General features: G+C 34.3%; 1 protein-coding gene across 2 annotated transcripts in view; it reads right to left on the bottom strand.

The window, feature by feature from the left end:
• Positions 1-8,782: 8,782 nt before the first annotated feature.
• Positions 8,783-20,316, bottom strand: part of LOC121877258 (spectrin beta chain-like) — a 130,134-nt gene continuing 118,600 nt past the window's right edge. Inside the window, exons 6-10 of one of the 2 annotated variants that reach the window (XM_042382911.1) lie at positions 19,948-20,192; positions 19,585-19,808; positions 19,284-19,375; positions 17,165-17,269; positions 8,783-10,319 (exon numbers count right to left, since the gene is read on the bottom strand). In XM_042382911.1, the coding sequence (XP_042238845.1) occupies positions 9,096-10,319; positions 17,165-17,269; positions 19,284-19,375; positions 19,585-19,808; positions 19,948-20,192 (1,890 nt within the window). In that variant the 3' untranslated portion in view covers positions 8,783-9,095. The remainder of the gene's footprint in view (positions 10,320-17,164; positions 17,270-19,283; positions 19,376-19,584; positions 19,809-19,947; positions 20,193-20,316) is intronic. The other variant, XM_042382912.1, reaches the window with a different exon arrangement.

Consider the following 20,316-nt stretch of genomic DNA (forward strand, 5'->3'; position numbering starts at 1 on the left):
CGAACATTCACTTAGCGATTTAAAATTTCTAACACCCATGGTTATTTAACAAGATTTGCAATTGTTTGGTTTAGAGATGTCCAACTACTGGAAAAATTTCAGGAGGGTAGAAAAATTTTTGATTCTATGCTCCAAGTGGGCATCTCTACTGGGCAATGCACTGTGGGTGTATATGGTCAGGTGTGGGTGTGATGAGAACATGATGAGCAATAGGGGTGGGTGGTGGAGGATGATTTACAACGTAGCAGTGAGGCACGAGTGGGAGGGAGGGATGGAGCCTTGTATGCCTCTACCACCCTCACCGCCTTACCCAACAGCATATATCAAGTGCCGACTCCTAAAAATTGCCTCGGTGAATAATATCTACATAAAGTGTAGAATTATGTAAATGTAAGTTATTTTATTCAAGTGTTGTCTGTAACTCACTGTGGCATGTTTGCTGTGGAGCAATGGCCTCTGTTAACTGCATTTCATTTAGAATTGCCACATGTGTGTAAATAAAAAAAAACAAATATATTTGAATTCCATTTTTCTATTCACCTACGTATCCAGAATTATATAATCACGAGTAATATTAAAATAAGATGGAAATAACAAAATTAAGTGGTGTAAAATAAATGCAGTGTGTGATACTGTATGTCTCCCAGCCCACTCAAGAGATCGTGACAACGTTGTTCAGTATTATCTAGCTTTTCCAGCAAGAAAAAGAAGTGAATTTTTTGGTAACCAGAGGGGATACATGTCTAGGTTTATTATACAGAAATTACGTATCGTAGGAGTATGCTACCGGCATGCTACCTTTGAACCCAGGCTGTTATACGCTAGTGTTTACCCTGCCTTGAACATTGTGATCTGTGCTTTATTGTATTTCTCTGTGCATCATTCCTATTGCTGTGCATCGCTGTTATTGTTGTGACTTTGGCGTGTTATTAAGTACTGTACGGACTGTTCATTACCCTGTACTATTGTGATATTGTGTACTAAAATGATTGACCTTCCCCTCCCCCCCTCTGCTCTTGTCAGCTAACAGGCAGACCAGGTAAGAACTGTTTACTGTATTCCCCTTATGTTTTCGACTTTATGCTAATTATTTTTTATTTTGTTTGCACATTCTGTATGAATGAATGTGTGTGCATGTAACAGAATACAAGAAAATGAAGAAAATTACGTATATTACAGTACTTGAAATTACAAGTTGAAGAATAACATATCTCTCAGCTCAGCCACAACCCATCTGAGTGCTACTGGGTGGCTACACAATTATGTGCCATCTCCACGGATATAATTCCTCGTTATCCCTTGTTTAAGATATAATTCTCATTTCTATTTGCTCAGCGAACAAATCACTTAGCGATATGTTTTTTTTATGAATGTGTACCGATCACTAAACGGCACATCCCTGTATACAGTACTGTACAATGAAAACTTGACGAGTCACTAACTGCAGAGGCTAGTCATTAACTTGAAAGCATTATCTCTTGATAAACTTACATGTGCATTCTGCCTTCCTCTCAATTAACACACACACACAAACACAGTAATTTAATAAATATTTTAAAAGTAACATTCAAAATCAAGACTTTGAACAACAATGTATTAGTAATTACTAGCATGACTGAAATAAATATACAGTCAAGGCTGTAGCAACAGGTTTTCCTCTGATGTGTTTACTTGTCATGCATCTGCATCCCAATCCATCTGAGTTGACTAATCCCAGTGGAGTTACCCAGTAATACATACACTCCAACTTATTAATATAAATGTTGCTGACCTATATTTGGAACATTCTAGCAGATGTCATCATCCAGATCATCTATTTTGAATGGTTGCCTGGATAAATTTCAGAATCATAATCAATTCTGGAAAGATAATTGTTGACCCAATATCCTGTAATTTGAAATTCCCACATAGACAAAACATGTCGCATAATTAAGTAGGCCTGCTTTCCTTATCTGAGAATATGTGGAGCCATCATAGTGAGTGGCTAGGTTAACATAGGAGTTTATGTCATCAACTCTGCTACTGTTCACATGCATAACAAAATTTATTACAAAGACAAACTTCACTTCTGAAAATCTTACAAATAATTTAATCAACCTTATGAAAAATTATCCATTTTTGCAACCAAAAGTGGAACATATTACATGTTGAGAATGTTATATATATATAAAAATAAAAAGTAGAAATGATGTCACAATCATTCTTGCCAACTTTATTGAGATGACAAGAGGTAATGTTAATTGTGAAATCCGTTGCATCCGAGGTAATTTATGGTCTGGCTGTAAATTCAATCTAACACAAGAATAAATTATAAAACAGTTCATGAACTAGGGTTACGAAAGTACTTTAATTAACTTAGATAACTTTGTCCACTGAATGAGTAAGAAGGCCAGAATTTAAGAGTAATAACTCCAAAGCTTTTACTCAAGGAACAACCAAACCAAAAATACATATATACACTCTTAATGATCTGATCAGTACTTGGATAGCAATTTCAGTGTTGTTGCCACAATATGCATGCAATGGCAGCTGTGGTTGTTGTTGAGACGCAAATTCATTAATATAATTTTCTTTGTTATTTAAGCAAATATACGAACATCTGGAAACTTCTGATGACCTAAAATAACGATGAATAGTTTATTATTATAAAAATGTTACCTTTGGTTTGTTTCATATTTATCTTAAGAGTGATACAGCCGAAAATAGATCCACCAATCGCAATCACCTTTACATACAGCCAGGTAAAATTGCCAATACAAAACCCAGGGTGGGGTCAGTGCATCTCTGGTTGACTGTAAATACAGAAGACCTTCGCCAACTGCAGATTTCTCATCTGCCAATGCTGGTTACCAATGTTTTACTGTTTATCATTTCACCAACCACAGCATTGAATTTCGAATACCCGTGGATTAGTGTGGCATCATTATCCCTCCGAAAGTTTAATGTATTCCTCCATAAATGTGAGGAATGTAAAATAGTATTAATAAATAAAGAAAAGAAAAATACTGCATTATCATTTGGCAATCATTTTACTAAGGACACGGGAAACAGCAGCGAACGCCCTCCCCCAACCCCTCCCACAATTGTGAGCTAACTCCCAACAGACGTAAGAAATGTTTGTTCTCTATGTTTTTACCTTATGATAACAAAAAAAATTTCCCACATTCTATATGAACAATTGTATGTGTGCAAGTAGTGTGACCATAAAACAAAAAGGAATAAAATTTATATATTAACCTAAAACTACAATTTGGAGAAGAAAAAGAAACAGCAACTCACAGATTGGCCTGGTAGGAAGAAGCTGAGATCCCTGATACCACACCTCCGGCTCCCCCTTCCCATGATCCAATACTAACTCCCTCGGGACATAAAAAAATGTTTATTCTCTTTGTTTTTATACCTTATGATAATCATTTTATTTTATTTTATTTTAAACATTCTGTATGAATGATTGTGTGTGCATGTAACAGTATAATAAATAAATAATTAAAATGATGTATATCTACCCAAAAATATAAGTTGAAAAATAACAATAAAACAGCTTGGCCTGGTAGGGAGATGTAGCTACAGGGACAGTCTAACTTGATGACCTGCCAAGTCCACACACAAACACACACCTATGTTCACTTCACACACATACATACCCATTTTTCTTATTTTATAGCAACATGCCATCTCCAAGGAGATGTACTGTAAAATTTATATTCCGATTTAATTTATGTTAAGATAATGCATTTTATATGTATTTGACTCAACTATAAATAAATGTACAATGCAGGTAATGTTTAGTGAGAGAACAGACAACTGAGTTAGGCTTTGAACGAGTGTTATCCGTGGCCATGGAACCTAACCCCATATTTCCCACAAGTCTTTAGTCTAACCATTCGTGAATTTACCAACCATGGGGTTTTCAGGAATCTCACCCCCGTGGGTGGTGGGGACTACTGTGCAGGCAGTTGTGAGTTTGCTTCTTCAGGCTTTTGACTTACCATGTAGACCATTACTAATGCTATTTTTTTATTTTTACTTGTTTTCAGTTTTTTATATTACATTAGTTTTGTATTTGTAATAGTTACACAAGATTCATCACAATAGTCACATCCCTTTAGCCCTCCCACTCAGGCCAAGCTGTGACCTATGTTATGGTTATTTTTCAACTTGTAATTTTGGGTAGATACATGTACAGCACACATAAATTTTTTTTTATATATACAGTGGTCCCTCGATTAACGAACGGTCCAATTAACGAAATTCCGGTTAACGAATTAGCTCCCATAAGGATTTTCAATTCGATAATCCAAAGCCTTACTAGATACACTTTCAGCAGATCAGCTGATCGGCTAGTCTGCCAATACAGTAATCGGTTTTATGTTTACATTAGTTTCCAGTGGAGTAAATATCAAGAAAATTGTGCTCTTGAATATTTTTGCATTTTTTATATTAAAATTATTGGTCATTCTAATTTAGTTAACATATTAATAATTAATATATACAGTACAGGGAACAGTTTTTGTGTGCCCTTCAGGTGATCAAATCACCCACCAACGCTTCTAAGTTTAACTTTGTTTACAGTGGAGTGAACATCCAGTTTGTTGGTCTCTTGAATACTTTTGCATTTTTACATTAAAATTATTGGTCAGTCTGAAATTTAGTTCACATATTGATAATATACAGTGCAAAAATTATTATGAAACATGAAGAAGGCATTAGAACCAATGCACTCTGTAAAGAATATGGCACGTCATCATCGACTGCCTCTACAATCAGCTGGGTGGACGGAAATAAAGTCCACAGGAAAAAAAAGTCACAATAACTTGTAAAACATTGACAACACAATATATATATATATATATATATATATATATATATATATATATATATATATATATATATATATATATATATATATATATATATATATATATATATATATATATATATATTTATATATATATATATATATATATATATATATATATATATATATATATATATATATATATATATATATATATATATATATATATATATATATATATGATGGCATTGCATGTAGGTTAGGTTAAGTTAGCTTAGGTTAGGTTAAGTTTTTCCGTGCCTTTTTATCTGTGACTTTTTCCTGGATTCAATCAGCTGTTTGATATGTAAACAAAGCTGCTGGGAATACTACATACACACCTCAGTAAATTAAAATACAGTATTCTATTGTTTTTATTTATTATTATACAGTATACTGTACAGTACAGTACATGACTGCATTTAGTTTATATTTAATGTTTTGTTCATTCTAGTACTGGTATACAGTACTTTGTATGTAATTTTTCTGTGAGTTGGAACCAATTACCCAATATCCCATTGAAAATAATAGATTCAGTTAACGAACTACTCTGTGGAACCAACTGTGTTCGTTAATCGAGGGACCACTGTATATTTTTTTTACTATGTTACATACACACATCATCCTAGATACAGAATGTACCCCCCCCCCCAAAATAAAAAATAAAGATAAATAATTATCATAACGTCATAAAGATAAACAGGAATAAATGTTCTGTGTGTGTTAAGAGGTGGGAGAGTGAGGGATATCAGCTGTTTTAAGCTGTCTCCTGTGTGTAGGGAAACTATTGGCAAATCTCATTGTCCTGCAGCCAAATGGAAATCCAGTACAGTGACCCCTCCATTAACGAACTCAATCAGTTCCAGAAGGTCGTTCGTTAACCGAAAAGTTCGTTAACCGAAACCATTGTTTCAATGGGTTTTTGGGTAATTGGTTCCAGCTCACCGAAAATTTCCTAAATTCAACAAAAATGGTAGAAAAGTTCACTTACTTTGAGGTGTGTATGTAGAAGGCTCCTGGATGATGATGATGATGATGATGGGATTTAGAATGGGGGTGGAGGAGAAGGAAGAAAGAGAAGGCATTGGGGTGGAAGAGAAGTCACCCCATGGCTCCATTTCACCCATAAAATTTTAGTTCTCTTGGTGTAATTCAAGATTATTTTCTTTCAATCAACACTGCACTGCATTATATATTGTCAATATGTAAAATAAATTTCAAAATGACCAATAATTTGCTTGCAAACACAGAAAAAAGCATTTAGTTAAAGAGAGTCTCAAGCAAGATGTTATCGCAGTGAAACAGAGAGAGACTAACTCCTGTTTACAAAAGAAGAGGCTGATGCTGCGATTAAACTTAGTCATTTGCTCGAATTATGTTCAAATAATTGTTAAAATGACTAAAATTGGAATATTATTAAACTTTTAAAATTATTGAATAGTATAAACTTCTTGATATTTACTAAAATAGTAAGGAATTTAAGCCCTAGAACCGATTAATGTATTGGCGGACTGATACTAAAGCTGGTTGCCCGGTCAGTGCAAGCGAAAACATGTTGAGGTCGGTTCGTAGGAACTTCATTAACCGAATTTTTTTTCGTTAACCGAATTGAAGATCCTTTTGGAAGGCAGTTCGTTAATCGAAATTACGTTAACCGAGGTGTTCGTTAAACGAGGGGTCACTGTATTTTGTTTTTGTTTTAACTTATATTTGTATTATTTTTATTTGTTCCTCACATTTATTGGTACATTGCTGTACTGTATATATTATACAAAAAAAAAAAAAAAAACCTATGGCTGAAATAGGGGTGCATCTTATATGCTCATGCATGTTACGGGTATATGCCATTAAATACGGTAATTAGCAAAAAAGATTTCCCATACCTTTTCAGCATTTCTCTAAGTTTGACAGGAAATTCTTGAATGATTTTTGCCTATTGTCTAATAAATACTCAAAATATACTGACATATCTGTTGACAAAGATGCCACTGTTTAACAGCAGATTTCTTAAATAGGCATCACTCTGACCAAACATCACAAATTATATGTTTTCCTTTTGTCTAGTATGGTAATGATAAATACATATGAAATTTCATCAAACACACACCCCTGTACAGGGATATAAATGTCATAGTCTGGAGAGGATTTTAATATCTGACCCTCAGCCATCACATTAACCTTTGAAATTTTATATTCTGCACCCTCACTGGTGATAAAACATACAGTAAGCCCCTGATGTAATGGACTAATTGGGAGGTAGGCCGGTCATTAAGGCCAAAAATCCGTTATATCTGGATCCAGAATAATAATGGACTTGGTCCATTACACACCAACATAGTCCAAAGTGACCACATGGGTCACTTTTCACCATCAACACCACCACCAACACTCATCACCACCACTCACCATCAACACTCACCATCACCACCAACACTCACCACCAGCACTCATTCTCACCATTACCAACAACACTCACCATCACCAACTGGTGTTTACAGGATTAGTAATGTGTTCAAACTGGGGCGACGAGTGGTGGCCTATAGAATAAACCAGGCTGCTCTACACGTTAGTAACACGTACGGTACTGGTTACTTGTAAGTGGTGGTGGTGGGGTATGATGTGTAATAATGACAGCTGCACTGTCAGGAACAATTGAACAGCTGACCTGTATTAGGGATTTCCATTTTTTCTAGTAAAAAATAGCTTGGGTCACAAATATTCGCTATAATATGCAGAAATCAGTCACATAAAGAGCTCTCATGGGCGGAAAGAATGTAAACAAACATGGCCACTGTTGGGGAGTCCTGAGTGTTCTGTCTTGTAACTTCTACCTTGTATTATGGATTGTCATCCTTTTTTTTTTCTTAGTAAAAAATAGCTTCGGGAGAGGACCAAAGACCTCTATAATGAATAAGCGTTATGCAGGGCAGCCCTAAATGGGGTATTACCGTGATTATTTGTGATAATTTGGATGTGAATGGACATGTGGTAGTCCATCATTATTTTACCCTAATGGACCCGATCCATTATTTTTACGTTAGTGGACCCGAGTCCATAATATATTAACCTAGTCCGAGTGGGTCAATGTCCCTTAAACCTAATGTCCATTATAGACAGTGTCTGTAATATCAGGGGTTTACTGTATTCAAATGTCATCAAAATATCTACATGAACACAAGAATTATGATCTGTATGATACTTTTACCTATAACCATTAACAGTAACCTTGACCTTTGACAGACAAATTTTACATTTAGTGTTCTACTCTTTGGCTAGTAATAATATCACCAAAGTTTCATCAAAATACCTCTGTTGTTGAATGTTTTCATTTTTCAAACAAAGTTTTAACTTCTGACTTTCCTGTGGTCATGGTTTACACAGGGAGACTTGAATTTGGTAATTGTGAATTTACCCTTGTGAAGTCTTTCTAAAATATCTATAGAGATATAAGTTATGTTCTGGACCAATTTTCAAACTTTTTCAAATCATAAAGCATAACAATGTTCAAATTAATGATGTAAAGAACAATGACTTGCACCTGAAGTGGATTTAGGAAAAAAAGTCAACATGATAATGAAGTTGTCTCCTTTGCCTAAACATTGGTGAAGATTTTTGTTAGAACCAATACTTTCTTTATACAAGCTACTCAGAATAAATACAGTGTCATACACATCTAGTTGTTAGAGTTTTTAAATTAATAAAGTGAGGATGAGATAACTCACCCATCTGTTGGCTGGTCAGGTGACTGTGGCGGAGGAGCAGCTGCTTGTCTTGCCATCTCCTCTTGTCTCCTCCTTTCTTCCTCTTCCTCTTCTTGCTTCCTCTTAAGCTCCTTTAATTCATACTGTAATATTGGATTTAGTTAAGTACAAAAAGGAGACAATGACAGTAAAATGTTGCACAAGTATCTACCTGAAAATTAGCCATAAGCAAGATAATAAGATCTACTGTACTGTATTATTAAACACATTCTATAATCTCCCATTTGTATAATAAGCCTTGCATCTAAATCTTCTACAAAATGAAGTCTACTATATAATTCTTCATGCATTTCAATAGAAAAAAATCTTATTGTATACCCCAAAGAGTCCTTGAGTTAAAAATTAAAATATTTTGGTTAGGGGATTGATTATCATCTTATAGGCAGCAACATAAGAATGTAACATTTCAGTCAATCCTAAGACTAGATTCATTCTTGACAGGAGGTGCAGGCACAAATATTGATAAAACAAAATGGACAATTCATAAAACTATGAGACTACTTTACCTCTACACCAGACAGAGCATGCAGGTTATTTCTTGCAGGATGTCTAACATTTGTCACTTTAGGAGACGAATCACAAGTATTGGGTGGAGTGAGAGGGAAAGGTGACACTGGTGAGGGGCACCCCTGTACATTTCCCAAATCCAATTTTCCCACTAAATGGTCAACATTACGCACGCTCTCCCTTAAACCCTCACGAGGGATAACTGAATAATAACTCATGATGGAATCATTATCTGAACAATACTGAGCACAATTATCATGGTTCACCCAATTTTGAGGTTGGGATGCTTCAATGCTGGTCTTATTATATTTTTTACTAAAGTTGTCCGATTTCTCATCACAGAGATTTTCAGTGCTCCAAAACTCAACAGATCTAGCGGGGCTAGCCAATTCTGTGATCTCGGATCCCTCACCTTCTAATTCATATATGGGTGGTAACGTAGTACTCTCATCAGCCGAGTCTGTATAACCGTATATCTGACTTTTTCTATAAGCCCTATAACAATATACAGGCTCCATATCTTCTTTTTCTAATTCGGCAATACACTCGAGTTCTGAACTATTTCTAAAACCTGTGCCCTGTGAACAAAAGTCTGATATTCTATATACTGACTCCTCTAAATATGGGGATTCATATTCATCTACACTAACGAACTCACAAACTGAGCTATTAGATTTACTGTCACTTCCACCATCTGGGACATTTAAATGCAAAAATTCACCATCTCTATTTTCTATTGAGAGAGATGGATTTGATGGTGTAGGCACACTATTAGTTGAAACTTTTGAGCTTAATTGTAATGAGTTACTAGGAGGGGCACTAGTGGGCCGCTCTTCATAATAATTGCAGCGCAAGTTAAGCATTTCAGAAAAGAGACTGTCTGTATCAGAATCCTTTACGAGTACAGTTTCTGACAGTTGTGGATTAGAAACAGAATTTGATCTGTTGCGATTTTTCCTTAAAGAGCCACTGGAAGCCACCTTAGGCGATATAATATCTGACAGGGGGCGAAAACTTCTTTGCCTACTGGCTTGTAACTGAGTTAATGCAGGACAAGAAAATGCAGTAAAAAATGCGTGTACAGGGGTGGGGAGAGAATGACGGCGGAGGCTGGGTGGGCGAGGTGAGTAAGAAGGAATGAAGGAGCGGTTGATACTGGTTTCATCACCACTGTTAGTTGATGGTCTTGCATCAGTTACACTAAGGGCTTCAAGCTGTCCACCACCACAAAAACAACACAAATTAGCATGCATTATAAACATTAAAAAGCAAATAAAACAGAAGTTGGAGAAAAATAAGCAGGACCCACAACATAAATACCACATACTGTATATAAAAACTAAAGCAGTACAAATGTTTTACACCCTTACCCACAGAATATTTTTGAAAATACATAGTAAGGAATCTATTGTAGAAAATTAATAATTTACTGGTGCAAAAATAATCAATTAAAGAAGGTAGGTGAAGTTCAAGAGTTAAATTACACACACACACATGCAAGAATATACAACTAAAAATCTAATGGTATAACTTTTAAATCATTAAACATTCCAAGGAAAAGCTGTGAAACTTAAACCTTGAAGGGAGAATGTGTAACTTTAGTGACCGTGATACTCAAATGAAAAATACTTAAAAAGTAATGTTAAACCTTGCTAATTCAGAAAAGCCCTCCCTAAAAAAGATCTGTTCATAAGCCAAAAACTGCAATTGCAGCAAAACTTATTTTACAGTAAAAGACATATATAAAAATTATTATACCTAATTAAGAAACAGTTTGCTTTATGGATATGTCAGCTAATCAGCAACTGCTTTTATGACAAATCTACAAATATATCAAAGTGATTGTACCTAAGGAATACTATATCTATTAATAGCTCTTCACAAATCATCACTGCATTTTTAAAAGGTATAATGGTATAACTCAAACATATCACAAATATTATGGATTATCTCATCAATAACAAGAAAAATAAAACAAAAGTCACCAATAACTCGATGCAATTTCACTAGCTAATACAAGTAAAAATTTAAAGCCACATATTTGTAGATGGTGGTTTTGTGCACCAAACAACAGAACTGCAAACACAGCTACAAAATCTGTTTAGCAATGTTAGACTTGAGGCAGACTATCAAATATCTAATGAGTTAAAATACAATGCCTTACAAGAATTAAAAATCTTACAAGACTACCAATAATTACAGGTTCTGTCAAGAGGGTAAAAACACTAAAAAGCTTTTAAATATTGCATGTGAAATTACCATGACTGGATCAAGCATTGTCCTGTACTCAAACTCATGAATACTGGGGTAATCTATCTCGGGTATACATACTATACACACTTTTGATGAAGCCTGACTAGTTTTGAATAAACCTCTGGCACATTATTTGGAATCTATGACAAAATCTGAAGTAAAATTTGTTTGTTCTCAGACCTAATTTGTGTTATGTGATTGCTTGCAATTTTGATCTTTCAGCATGACCTTGACTACTATAATACTCATAAATCTCCTGCTAGATCTGGGGAAATTAATCTAGGTGAAACAATAGGAGAGGACCAGACAGGCTGTACCATCACAGAACTCGATTTGTCGTACAAATGAAAAAATATCATAAAAAAAAGGCTTCTAGAAAGAAAGATCTAGATATGCTAAGAATGCATGAAACAAAAATGATCGGTTTTAAAAATTTGTTTGGAACAGTAGTGAATGGCGAGGGGTCAGAGGCTTTCAAGAGCATATGACAAAGAATGCATCATACTGTTAATGAAAGAAGAATGGGATAGATGATAATTTGCATGTAAGTTGAGCCCTCCCTAATTCAGTATCACAGGTGTTTTGGGTCAATCAAATTAGTACAAAATATAGTTACCCAAGTTGTCAAAATTACCTAGAAATTCCCTTAAATTCTGTAATTTTTCAATACACTAAAGCTCTTATTTGGTCAGAAGTTGCATCTATTTCCTATGGTTGTGTTTAGTGGAACATTGAAGGTCCCCCAATATTTTCTTTCATATTTCAAAATACTGTTCATGTGAAAAAGTTAAAATCACATGTTCTCAACTAAAACCTTCCAGATGTGTACAGACGATTGTAGCAAGAGTTGTTTACATGTGTATGCAATTATTTACATGCGTATGGAATTATTACTTTAGAAATTGACCCAAATCATGCTCAGTGAGTACAAAAAGACCTGCCAGTGCTTCAGCAAGCACACCTTGTATAAAAAAAAACAGCAAAAGTTTCATTTTAGGTAAAAACATTATGTAATCTTATTAAATGCATAGTGTTTTAATATCACAAGAATGGTAAAATTGAGTGTAATTTACTTTTCCATGATTATTTTTAATAATTAATCATATTCACCACTTCACAGTTTACTATCCAGTAAATCTTTTCTCTGCTAAGTAAATCTCATGTCTGTTATGACATTCACTGCCCTGCGTTAGTACAGGAAGATACCTTCTCACACCCGACCCTGGGATGCAGTGAGGAGGCTAGCTGATACAGGGTACTGTCTGTAGTGGTGGGTGAACAGTTGATAAACAGCCTTGAGATGGAGATTATGGACTCATCCTTCAATTATATTCTATTTTGTATTTCATATATATTTGTTTGTAGTTCATGTCATTTTTAATGAATTTCAATTGTTTTGGCGCAAAAAATTATTTGGGGAAACATGGCTGCGAGAGTAACATGAATTTGTTTGGGGACAACAGTATCGACAAAAAAAAAAAAAATACAGTATATATATAAATACCAAATCGGTGAGTGCTCAGCATGCAGGTACATGTGAATTCTTGAATGTAAATCGTTAAAATTTTAAAAAAGTTAAAGGAATGCTTTGTGTCACTATTGCATTTCTCCATATGATAGGAAAAATAAATTCAAGGATAGTTTTTGAAATACGTTATTATACAGTAAATTGCAAGTGAAAATGTAATGGCACAAAGAAGAGCCCGATTGTGTTGGGACACTTGACTGGACCGATAGGTGACAGAGTAGAGGATAAGTGTGGCTGGAAGTTTTTTTGGAAGACCTCAAAGTATATGACTGGTAAAGCATCTCACCTGAAATTGAGGAGGTATCTGGGTGTAAGCCTGTCTGACCATGTGTTAGTAGTCCAGCAAGATAGGATTCAAGTGCAAATAGTTTGGAACAAGAAGTGATGATGAAAAGCCATGGCAGATGAAGGTATGATACTTGAGTTTTTAGAAAGCTGGTGAGAAACTGAATAATATGGACTGTGGGCCTACAACCCTATATGACTAAAAAGCCGAAGTTCACAGCCAATATCAAAGGTCAACCTGGCACTCTTTTTCTTATATTTTGCATGTTCATGTTTCTTTGTCTTAAAATAATACAGCATGTTGCTTCAATGTCTTTATCTTGATAAAGGTCTTTTTCCTGGATCAAATAAAACCAGAGCCATAACCACAAAACTCCATTTAGTCATACCTTAAGGTGAAATTTGCAGGCTATCATATCCTTGAAGCTTCGCTGCTAAGAACACTCAAATTGTGGTAAAACGTCAGTCATTAAGTCCACCTAATGTGCCAAGTCCATTCAAAACTTAGTTTTTGGGTCAGAGGAGCAATGAGTATTTTCTCTATTCCATATACTGTACAATACTATCTCATTCACAACAACTTTTGAATACTGTATGAGATTGGATACATAGCAGTAGCAGGGAAACCTGAGATTGTCATTTCAAATTTCATATAAGGAAATGTACGACAGAGCATATTATTCAATTAGGAAATATTATATTATATAATTTGGAAAGATTTTTTGTAATTCTTTATCAAATTTGTTCTTAAACTCATGATACATTCCATCTACATAATTCCCATGAAATTTTCTAAACACAATTATTTCAATTATTTACTTTAAAACCTGATATTAAGTAAAACTCGCTGAAGTATCATCTTATTCTTCATTCTAGTATCAAGCTTCCAGTGATGCTTTATGACTGGCTGATTAAGTGAAAGGTCTGGTATATACTGTTCAACTTAAAGGTATCCAAGATTATCCACCTTATCCTGATTGATTACAGAAGCTAGACTACCTCAGAGGAGTAGTTATCCTTGGACCAAAAAGATGGATGCCTTAGTTTTAAAAGAAAAGGGATTCTAAAGGAGCTGAGTGTTGTCCTTTTAAGACTATCAGAGGCCTATGACCTCTGAGGAGTGTCTTCTTCAGTAATCTCTGAGAAGGTCATCTTCTGACACAGTTTGTTATATGGAGTATGGTATTTAGCTAAAAGCTCAATAACCTGCAATCTCAAATGAAGGGACTACACATGTCAACAAAATGACACAGTGAGGTTGTTAAGGTTGGCAAACATCCTAGAACTAAGACTTCTGTCTTTTCCCTTCCTTAATATTTTGGGTACTTTTTCACCACACCTGATCTATTTCAAGTCTTGGTCTAGATTTCATATACCATACCAGTATCCTAAAATGGTAGTCACAAATCAGGACTGATCCTGAAATACCTTTCTATGACTAACAGTGAGCTAATGGTCTGAGGTCCTGCTTTCCTCCTTAGTTTAGGGAATAGAAGCTGCCAGAATAATGGGGTATAAAAAAAAAAAAAAAAAAAAGTTAGATCAAGACAAATTGCCTATGACCTGGGCAATCGAGGAATAATCATTAGAAATTAATATGGTCTTTCATCTATGAGTACTAAAAGGGCTACACCCTTTCCCTTCAAAATTATTTTCACTTAGAACTGAGGTCCAGCAAATGTTATTTTGCTGTAATCTATCAAGATTAGTGAACCATCCAGGGCAGTCAAGCTGCATATACCATACAATTCACTAACAGCTAGCCATGTATAAAGTGATTTCTGGATTAATCCCCCCTTTGAGGGTTTAAGACAAAAAATTTGAAAAATTATATACTGTATATATATATATATATATATATATATATATATATATATATATATATATATATATATATATATATATATATATATATATATATATATATATATATATATATATATGCATACATATATATACATACATATATATACATACATATATATACATACATATATATACATACATACATATACATACATACATATACATACATACATACATAACATACATACATACATACATACATACATACATACATACATACATACATACATACATACATACATACACACATACACATACATACATACATACATACATACATACATACACATACATACATACACACATACATACATACATACATACATACATACATACATACATGCATACATACATACATACATACATACATACATATACATACATACATACATACATATATATATATATATATATATATATATATATATATATATATATATATATATATATATATATATATATATATATATATATGTATATATATATGTGTGTGTGTGTGTGTGTGTAAATATATATAATTGTTTCACAATTTTTTGTCTTAAACCCTCTATTCAACCTTAGACTGCACAGAGAATTATATCAAAACATTAAGCCATTATTTATAAGAAAACTTTCATTTTTAATATCTATAAGTAAAACCTACAGAGAAGTGTATTTTTCTTGCACATTATTTTATTATTCAGCTGCACATTCAGCTTCAAAGCTCTTTATCAATACTGGACCAAGCTTCACCCCAACAGATAGATTTGTCTTTTCAAGCCTAAAGAAAATATATCAAGACTCCAACAGTTTTCAATAAGCAAGTCCTAAGAGATTAATATTGGTATGAGATACTTTTGTATGACCAGCACAACACAAATCCTTAATGTTCTGTCTTTAGTAAGCAGTGGTTGAAGAATTGAGGGACTTATCATCAATAAGTGAATGACCATAATGCATTACTGGACTATACAGGATGTGTAATACTGTCCTGAAAAAATATTATTAAGCAACTATGAAAGCAAAAAAGTATTCCAATGTATAAAAATTTGTCCACAGTCCCACAATCCTTCCTGTAAGTATCTGCTCAACTGGCTACAACACAAGTAGCCTCATTCATCAAGGATACAACAGCTCATATCAGGGCCCTAATGTACAGTATTATGATTTTACATATACAGTACAGCATCATTCAAGCATTATGACTCAAATGAATGTTGAAGAATATGAAGACCTATCAGGATGAGCATAATGTTTACTCACACATGCATTACAAAGTGACTCTTAATAGGGTGACAGGTTCATAATGTGATATAACCCATAAATTAAATACTTCAGCTATTATATCCTTCATGAACACTACTATAACTAACAATCACCGGGTCATCATCTGTGTAGCGTTGACCATAGTAAAGAGCTCGGCCTTGCTCGTCTGTTAGGCCTAGCCGCTTATCCTGTTCCCGTAATTCCAGCTATCATCCAAGCAACGTTCAGTATCAGTTTTGTTAGTCATTACTCTTACTGTTAATTATATGACAAAAAACTTCATGACCTGGCATATGCTTTCTGTGTAGATCTTCTTTCATCTCTATTAAGCAAATATATAGGACAATATTTTTTATAAATTAATCACAATGACAATTCAGTTATGTCACTAAAAAGTAAGAATTAATAAAAAATTTAGAAACATTTGCAGTTATCTTACATTCCTAATTATTTAAATTAACTAAAATACTATACACAAGTGGAGTTGTGGAGTACATCAAAGACTTTGCCTCCCTACCATTCTATATTTATTTCAACTAAAATTAAGACCTTCATCAACATCAAGTCTGGAGCAGTTAACCTTACGGATTTATCTATAAGAATGACAAGAAATTGGGAACAGGCATCAGTAATACCCTGGGAATAGGGACTATAAAGTGATAGAAGGCTAATGTGTGTGTGCTTATGTCACTGACTAGATGATAATCCTGTACAATGATTAATAACTCATTCTCTCAAAATTAATGTAGCATATCTGTGTCACTTTCAACTTTATATACACATTCTGCTTCAACTTTAGTTCCAGAGAGATATAATAACCTTATCAGACAATGCTAGCAATACTGGACTTCCTATACAATTTCCATCATGTGCATCACTTACCGTGGTTAGTCTTTCTAAGGCAGCAAATCGTTCTTCCTGGGCCGAACATGCCTTATCAAATGCCTCATGTTTCTTGATGAGGTTTTCAACTTCATCAATAGAGCACTGAAATAAAAATTAAATTATAGGACATAGTTTACTGTGTTAAATATATACAGTTATGAAAAGATTTGCATCTTTATGAATTAGTATCACAAGCTTTCAAGATTAAATTATTAGCACAGTTACAATATTTTAATATTTAAGAAGTAAAAACACAATTATAATACTGTAATAAATTAAGAGTATTATCGTATTTAGAACATTAAAAAGGAAAGTACTGTATTAGCACATTTACAATACAGTACAGTACAAATAAGAGAAAAAATTAAGAAACAATCGAGTAAAACACTGTATATCTTTACTGTACAATATTCCTAAAAAACCTTAACTAATACCCAGGGTAACAAACCATTCATGGCCTAAGATACAGGAGAGCTTCTGTGTTTACTAATGTTACATAAATATAAGGCTCTAAGCCTCCAAATTTGTTATAATGTTATCTATACAGTATATGCATTCTAAACTTTTTTATTAATATAGGGGAATTTTTTAACTTAGGATATGTGAATGTGATGAATATATGCAATATATTTTGTAATTTATGTTATTTTAATAATCATGCTAAGGGTTCAAAGTTGGTACAAAATTGCTTCCATAGCCTGTGTTTGTGTGTGTAAGGTGGTTTCTGTCTATGAGTCTGATTGAACAAATAACACAATGCCAGATGCTGAATATTAACATGCAGCATCTGGAATAAGTTACCCCGAAATCTTTAGTTTAATTAGAGAGACCAATATTAATTTCAAAAGCTTTGTGAAAACATATATTTTATTATTACGTGTACAAGCATAAAAAAATATTATCCAGGTACAAGCACTCACAAAAGTCCTGTCGTCTCACCTCCTAAACCACGAACCCCGAGATTCAGACACGTGAACCCGAAGCATTTGTAAACAAAAATGCATCAGTCTACTGCTTGGATCCATGGGTCTGAATCTCAGGGACTGTTGTTCAGGAGAGGTGACAGGCCTTTTGTGGGTGACTACCTGTATTGGGCTATTTTTCAATCACACAATGCACTCAACTTTTGGCAAATTTTTTGACTCGCTAGAAGTTTCCGATGCAAAAATAAATAAATAACAATAATAATTTAGATAACTCTAAACTTCAAAATGAACTGATTTAATGTGCTGTCCTTTGAGTAATTATGCAATGTTGTTTTCTTTATTTTGTTATTTAAGTACAGAATAATAAATGTTCAACTGGGTTTGTTTAAATGTGTGGAAGGAAAACTAGACTTGGTAAAGGAAGAAATATTAACCGTATCAGCCTCGCACGACGCCATTGTGGCGTTGAACATAAAGGGCGAAAAACTTACGCTCAGCCTCACGACGCCAACATGGCGTCCAATGGGCTATATTTTCAAGTAACTCAAAAACAATTCAGTGAAACTGATTGAACTTTAGACGCCATTTGACAGACTCCATTTTCTTTGTGTGGGTCTTATCACCTTCCCCGAGACAGTCTTGGTCATCGTGTGCATGGCAGCACAGCACAAAGCCAGTGTCGCTCTGGCCATTAGAGCGAGAGGAGGGTGCACCGCTTGGCCCTTTAATTATTCCAAGAGTTTTTGTGTTATATTATTTTTCCTTATACCACAATGTTCTACATGCTTTGCTCTTTATTTGATATATAGTACATATCAATGAACACCATAATACAAGGAAAATGTGAATGGAAATTGAGATGTTACTAAACGGTTAATTTTTTTTTATGGTTTCATAAAAAATTTCAGACAATTTTATGCTAGAAGAGACCCCATTACAATTAATAAAACAATTTCATGGCAGTGAAATGAGCCCTAAGTATTTTATTTTATTTTTTTAAGATTTTTTGGCAAAATCCTGAGGCTGAGCGTAAGTTTCCATGCACGTAGGTGTCTCAGGCTCCAAGGCTGAGAGGGTTAACCTAACCCAAGAAAGTAAATGTCCAGTTTTTGAGAATCTCTGGTTTTCTGAGATCCAGTTTTGAGGGTCTGTACCTGAAGTCATTTGATGCTATTCAGTGCAATACTTACCCCAAATTCAACTGATACTAGATAAGGCTCCTGTGCAAGTAGCCACTGTTCTGCCACAGATGCATCGCGAGCAAACTGGTACACCTCCAGAACTAGAAAAGGAATACAAAAATTTACCAACATTGTACAGCCTAAAATCAAAACTTAATGGGTGGAATGGGGCAATCTCTGTAAATCAGTGTACAAGGTACAGAGATACAATAATATATGAAATGTGTAATGACAATGTAAGTATAAAAACTGGATTTTTCACTTGACAAAATGTAGTTAGAAACTGAGAGAGATTGAAACATGATCTTACTAAGCTGCAAATGCTCCCATCGTTCTTCCCAGCGCTGGAGCATGTTGATGCGCTGGTTGCTTAATGACATAAGCTTCTCCTTGATCTCTGGTGTAGCATAGTGGTTGCGGGAAAGAAGCTCCTTCCCAAGAGATACACACACATTAAAGTTGTCTTCCCGGGCATCTACCTCTGCTTTAAGACTCTGATGATTGTTCATTAATAATTCAACACCACTGACATCCCTGTGGAACAAATTATTGATTTTTAAAAAGAAATAAAAAACACCTAAGCTTCATTAAGGAATACAGTAATTTGTATAACTTCACTGAATTTGTCTCAGTATAGAATTACCTTAGAAAATTAAATTTCAAATGGCCTTACCTTGGTTTTTCTGTAGTGTTCATCTGTCTGATAACATCATCCATCCACAAGATAAGTGTGCGCACCATGTTAAAGAATCTAAATAGATCCCCAGTGTCATGAAGTTTAATTCGTCGATCTTCACACATTCCTTGTAAGTTCAACCATGCTGACACCACCTCTGCTTCTCGGTTGGTAATTTCACGAGCTTTGTCACCTGCATATGCTGCTTGTAATTTGGATGAATCTTCCTGAACCTGTTGCACCTGTAAGAAGAATTTACATTTAATTCTATTATAATATTTTTTCAAATATAATAACAGTTTTTGTCACACCAAGATATCAACAAAGAAAACTTGAATCAAGACACTATCTCCACAATTTAACCAA

The sequence above is a fragment of the Homarus americanus genome, unplaced genomic scaffold (genome assembly GCF_018991925.1).
Source record: "Homarus americanus isolate GMGI-L3 unplaced genomic scaffold, GMGI_Hamer_2.0 scaffold367, whole genome shotgun sequence".
Classification (NCBI taxonomy): domain Eukaryota; kingdom Metazoa; phylum Arthropoda; class Malacostraca; order Decapoda; family Nephropidae; genus Homarus; species Homarus americanus.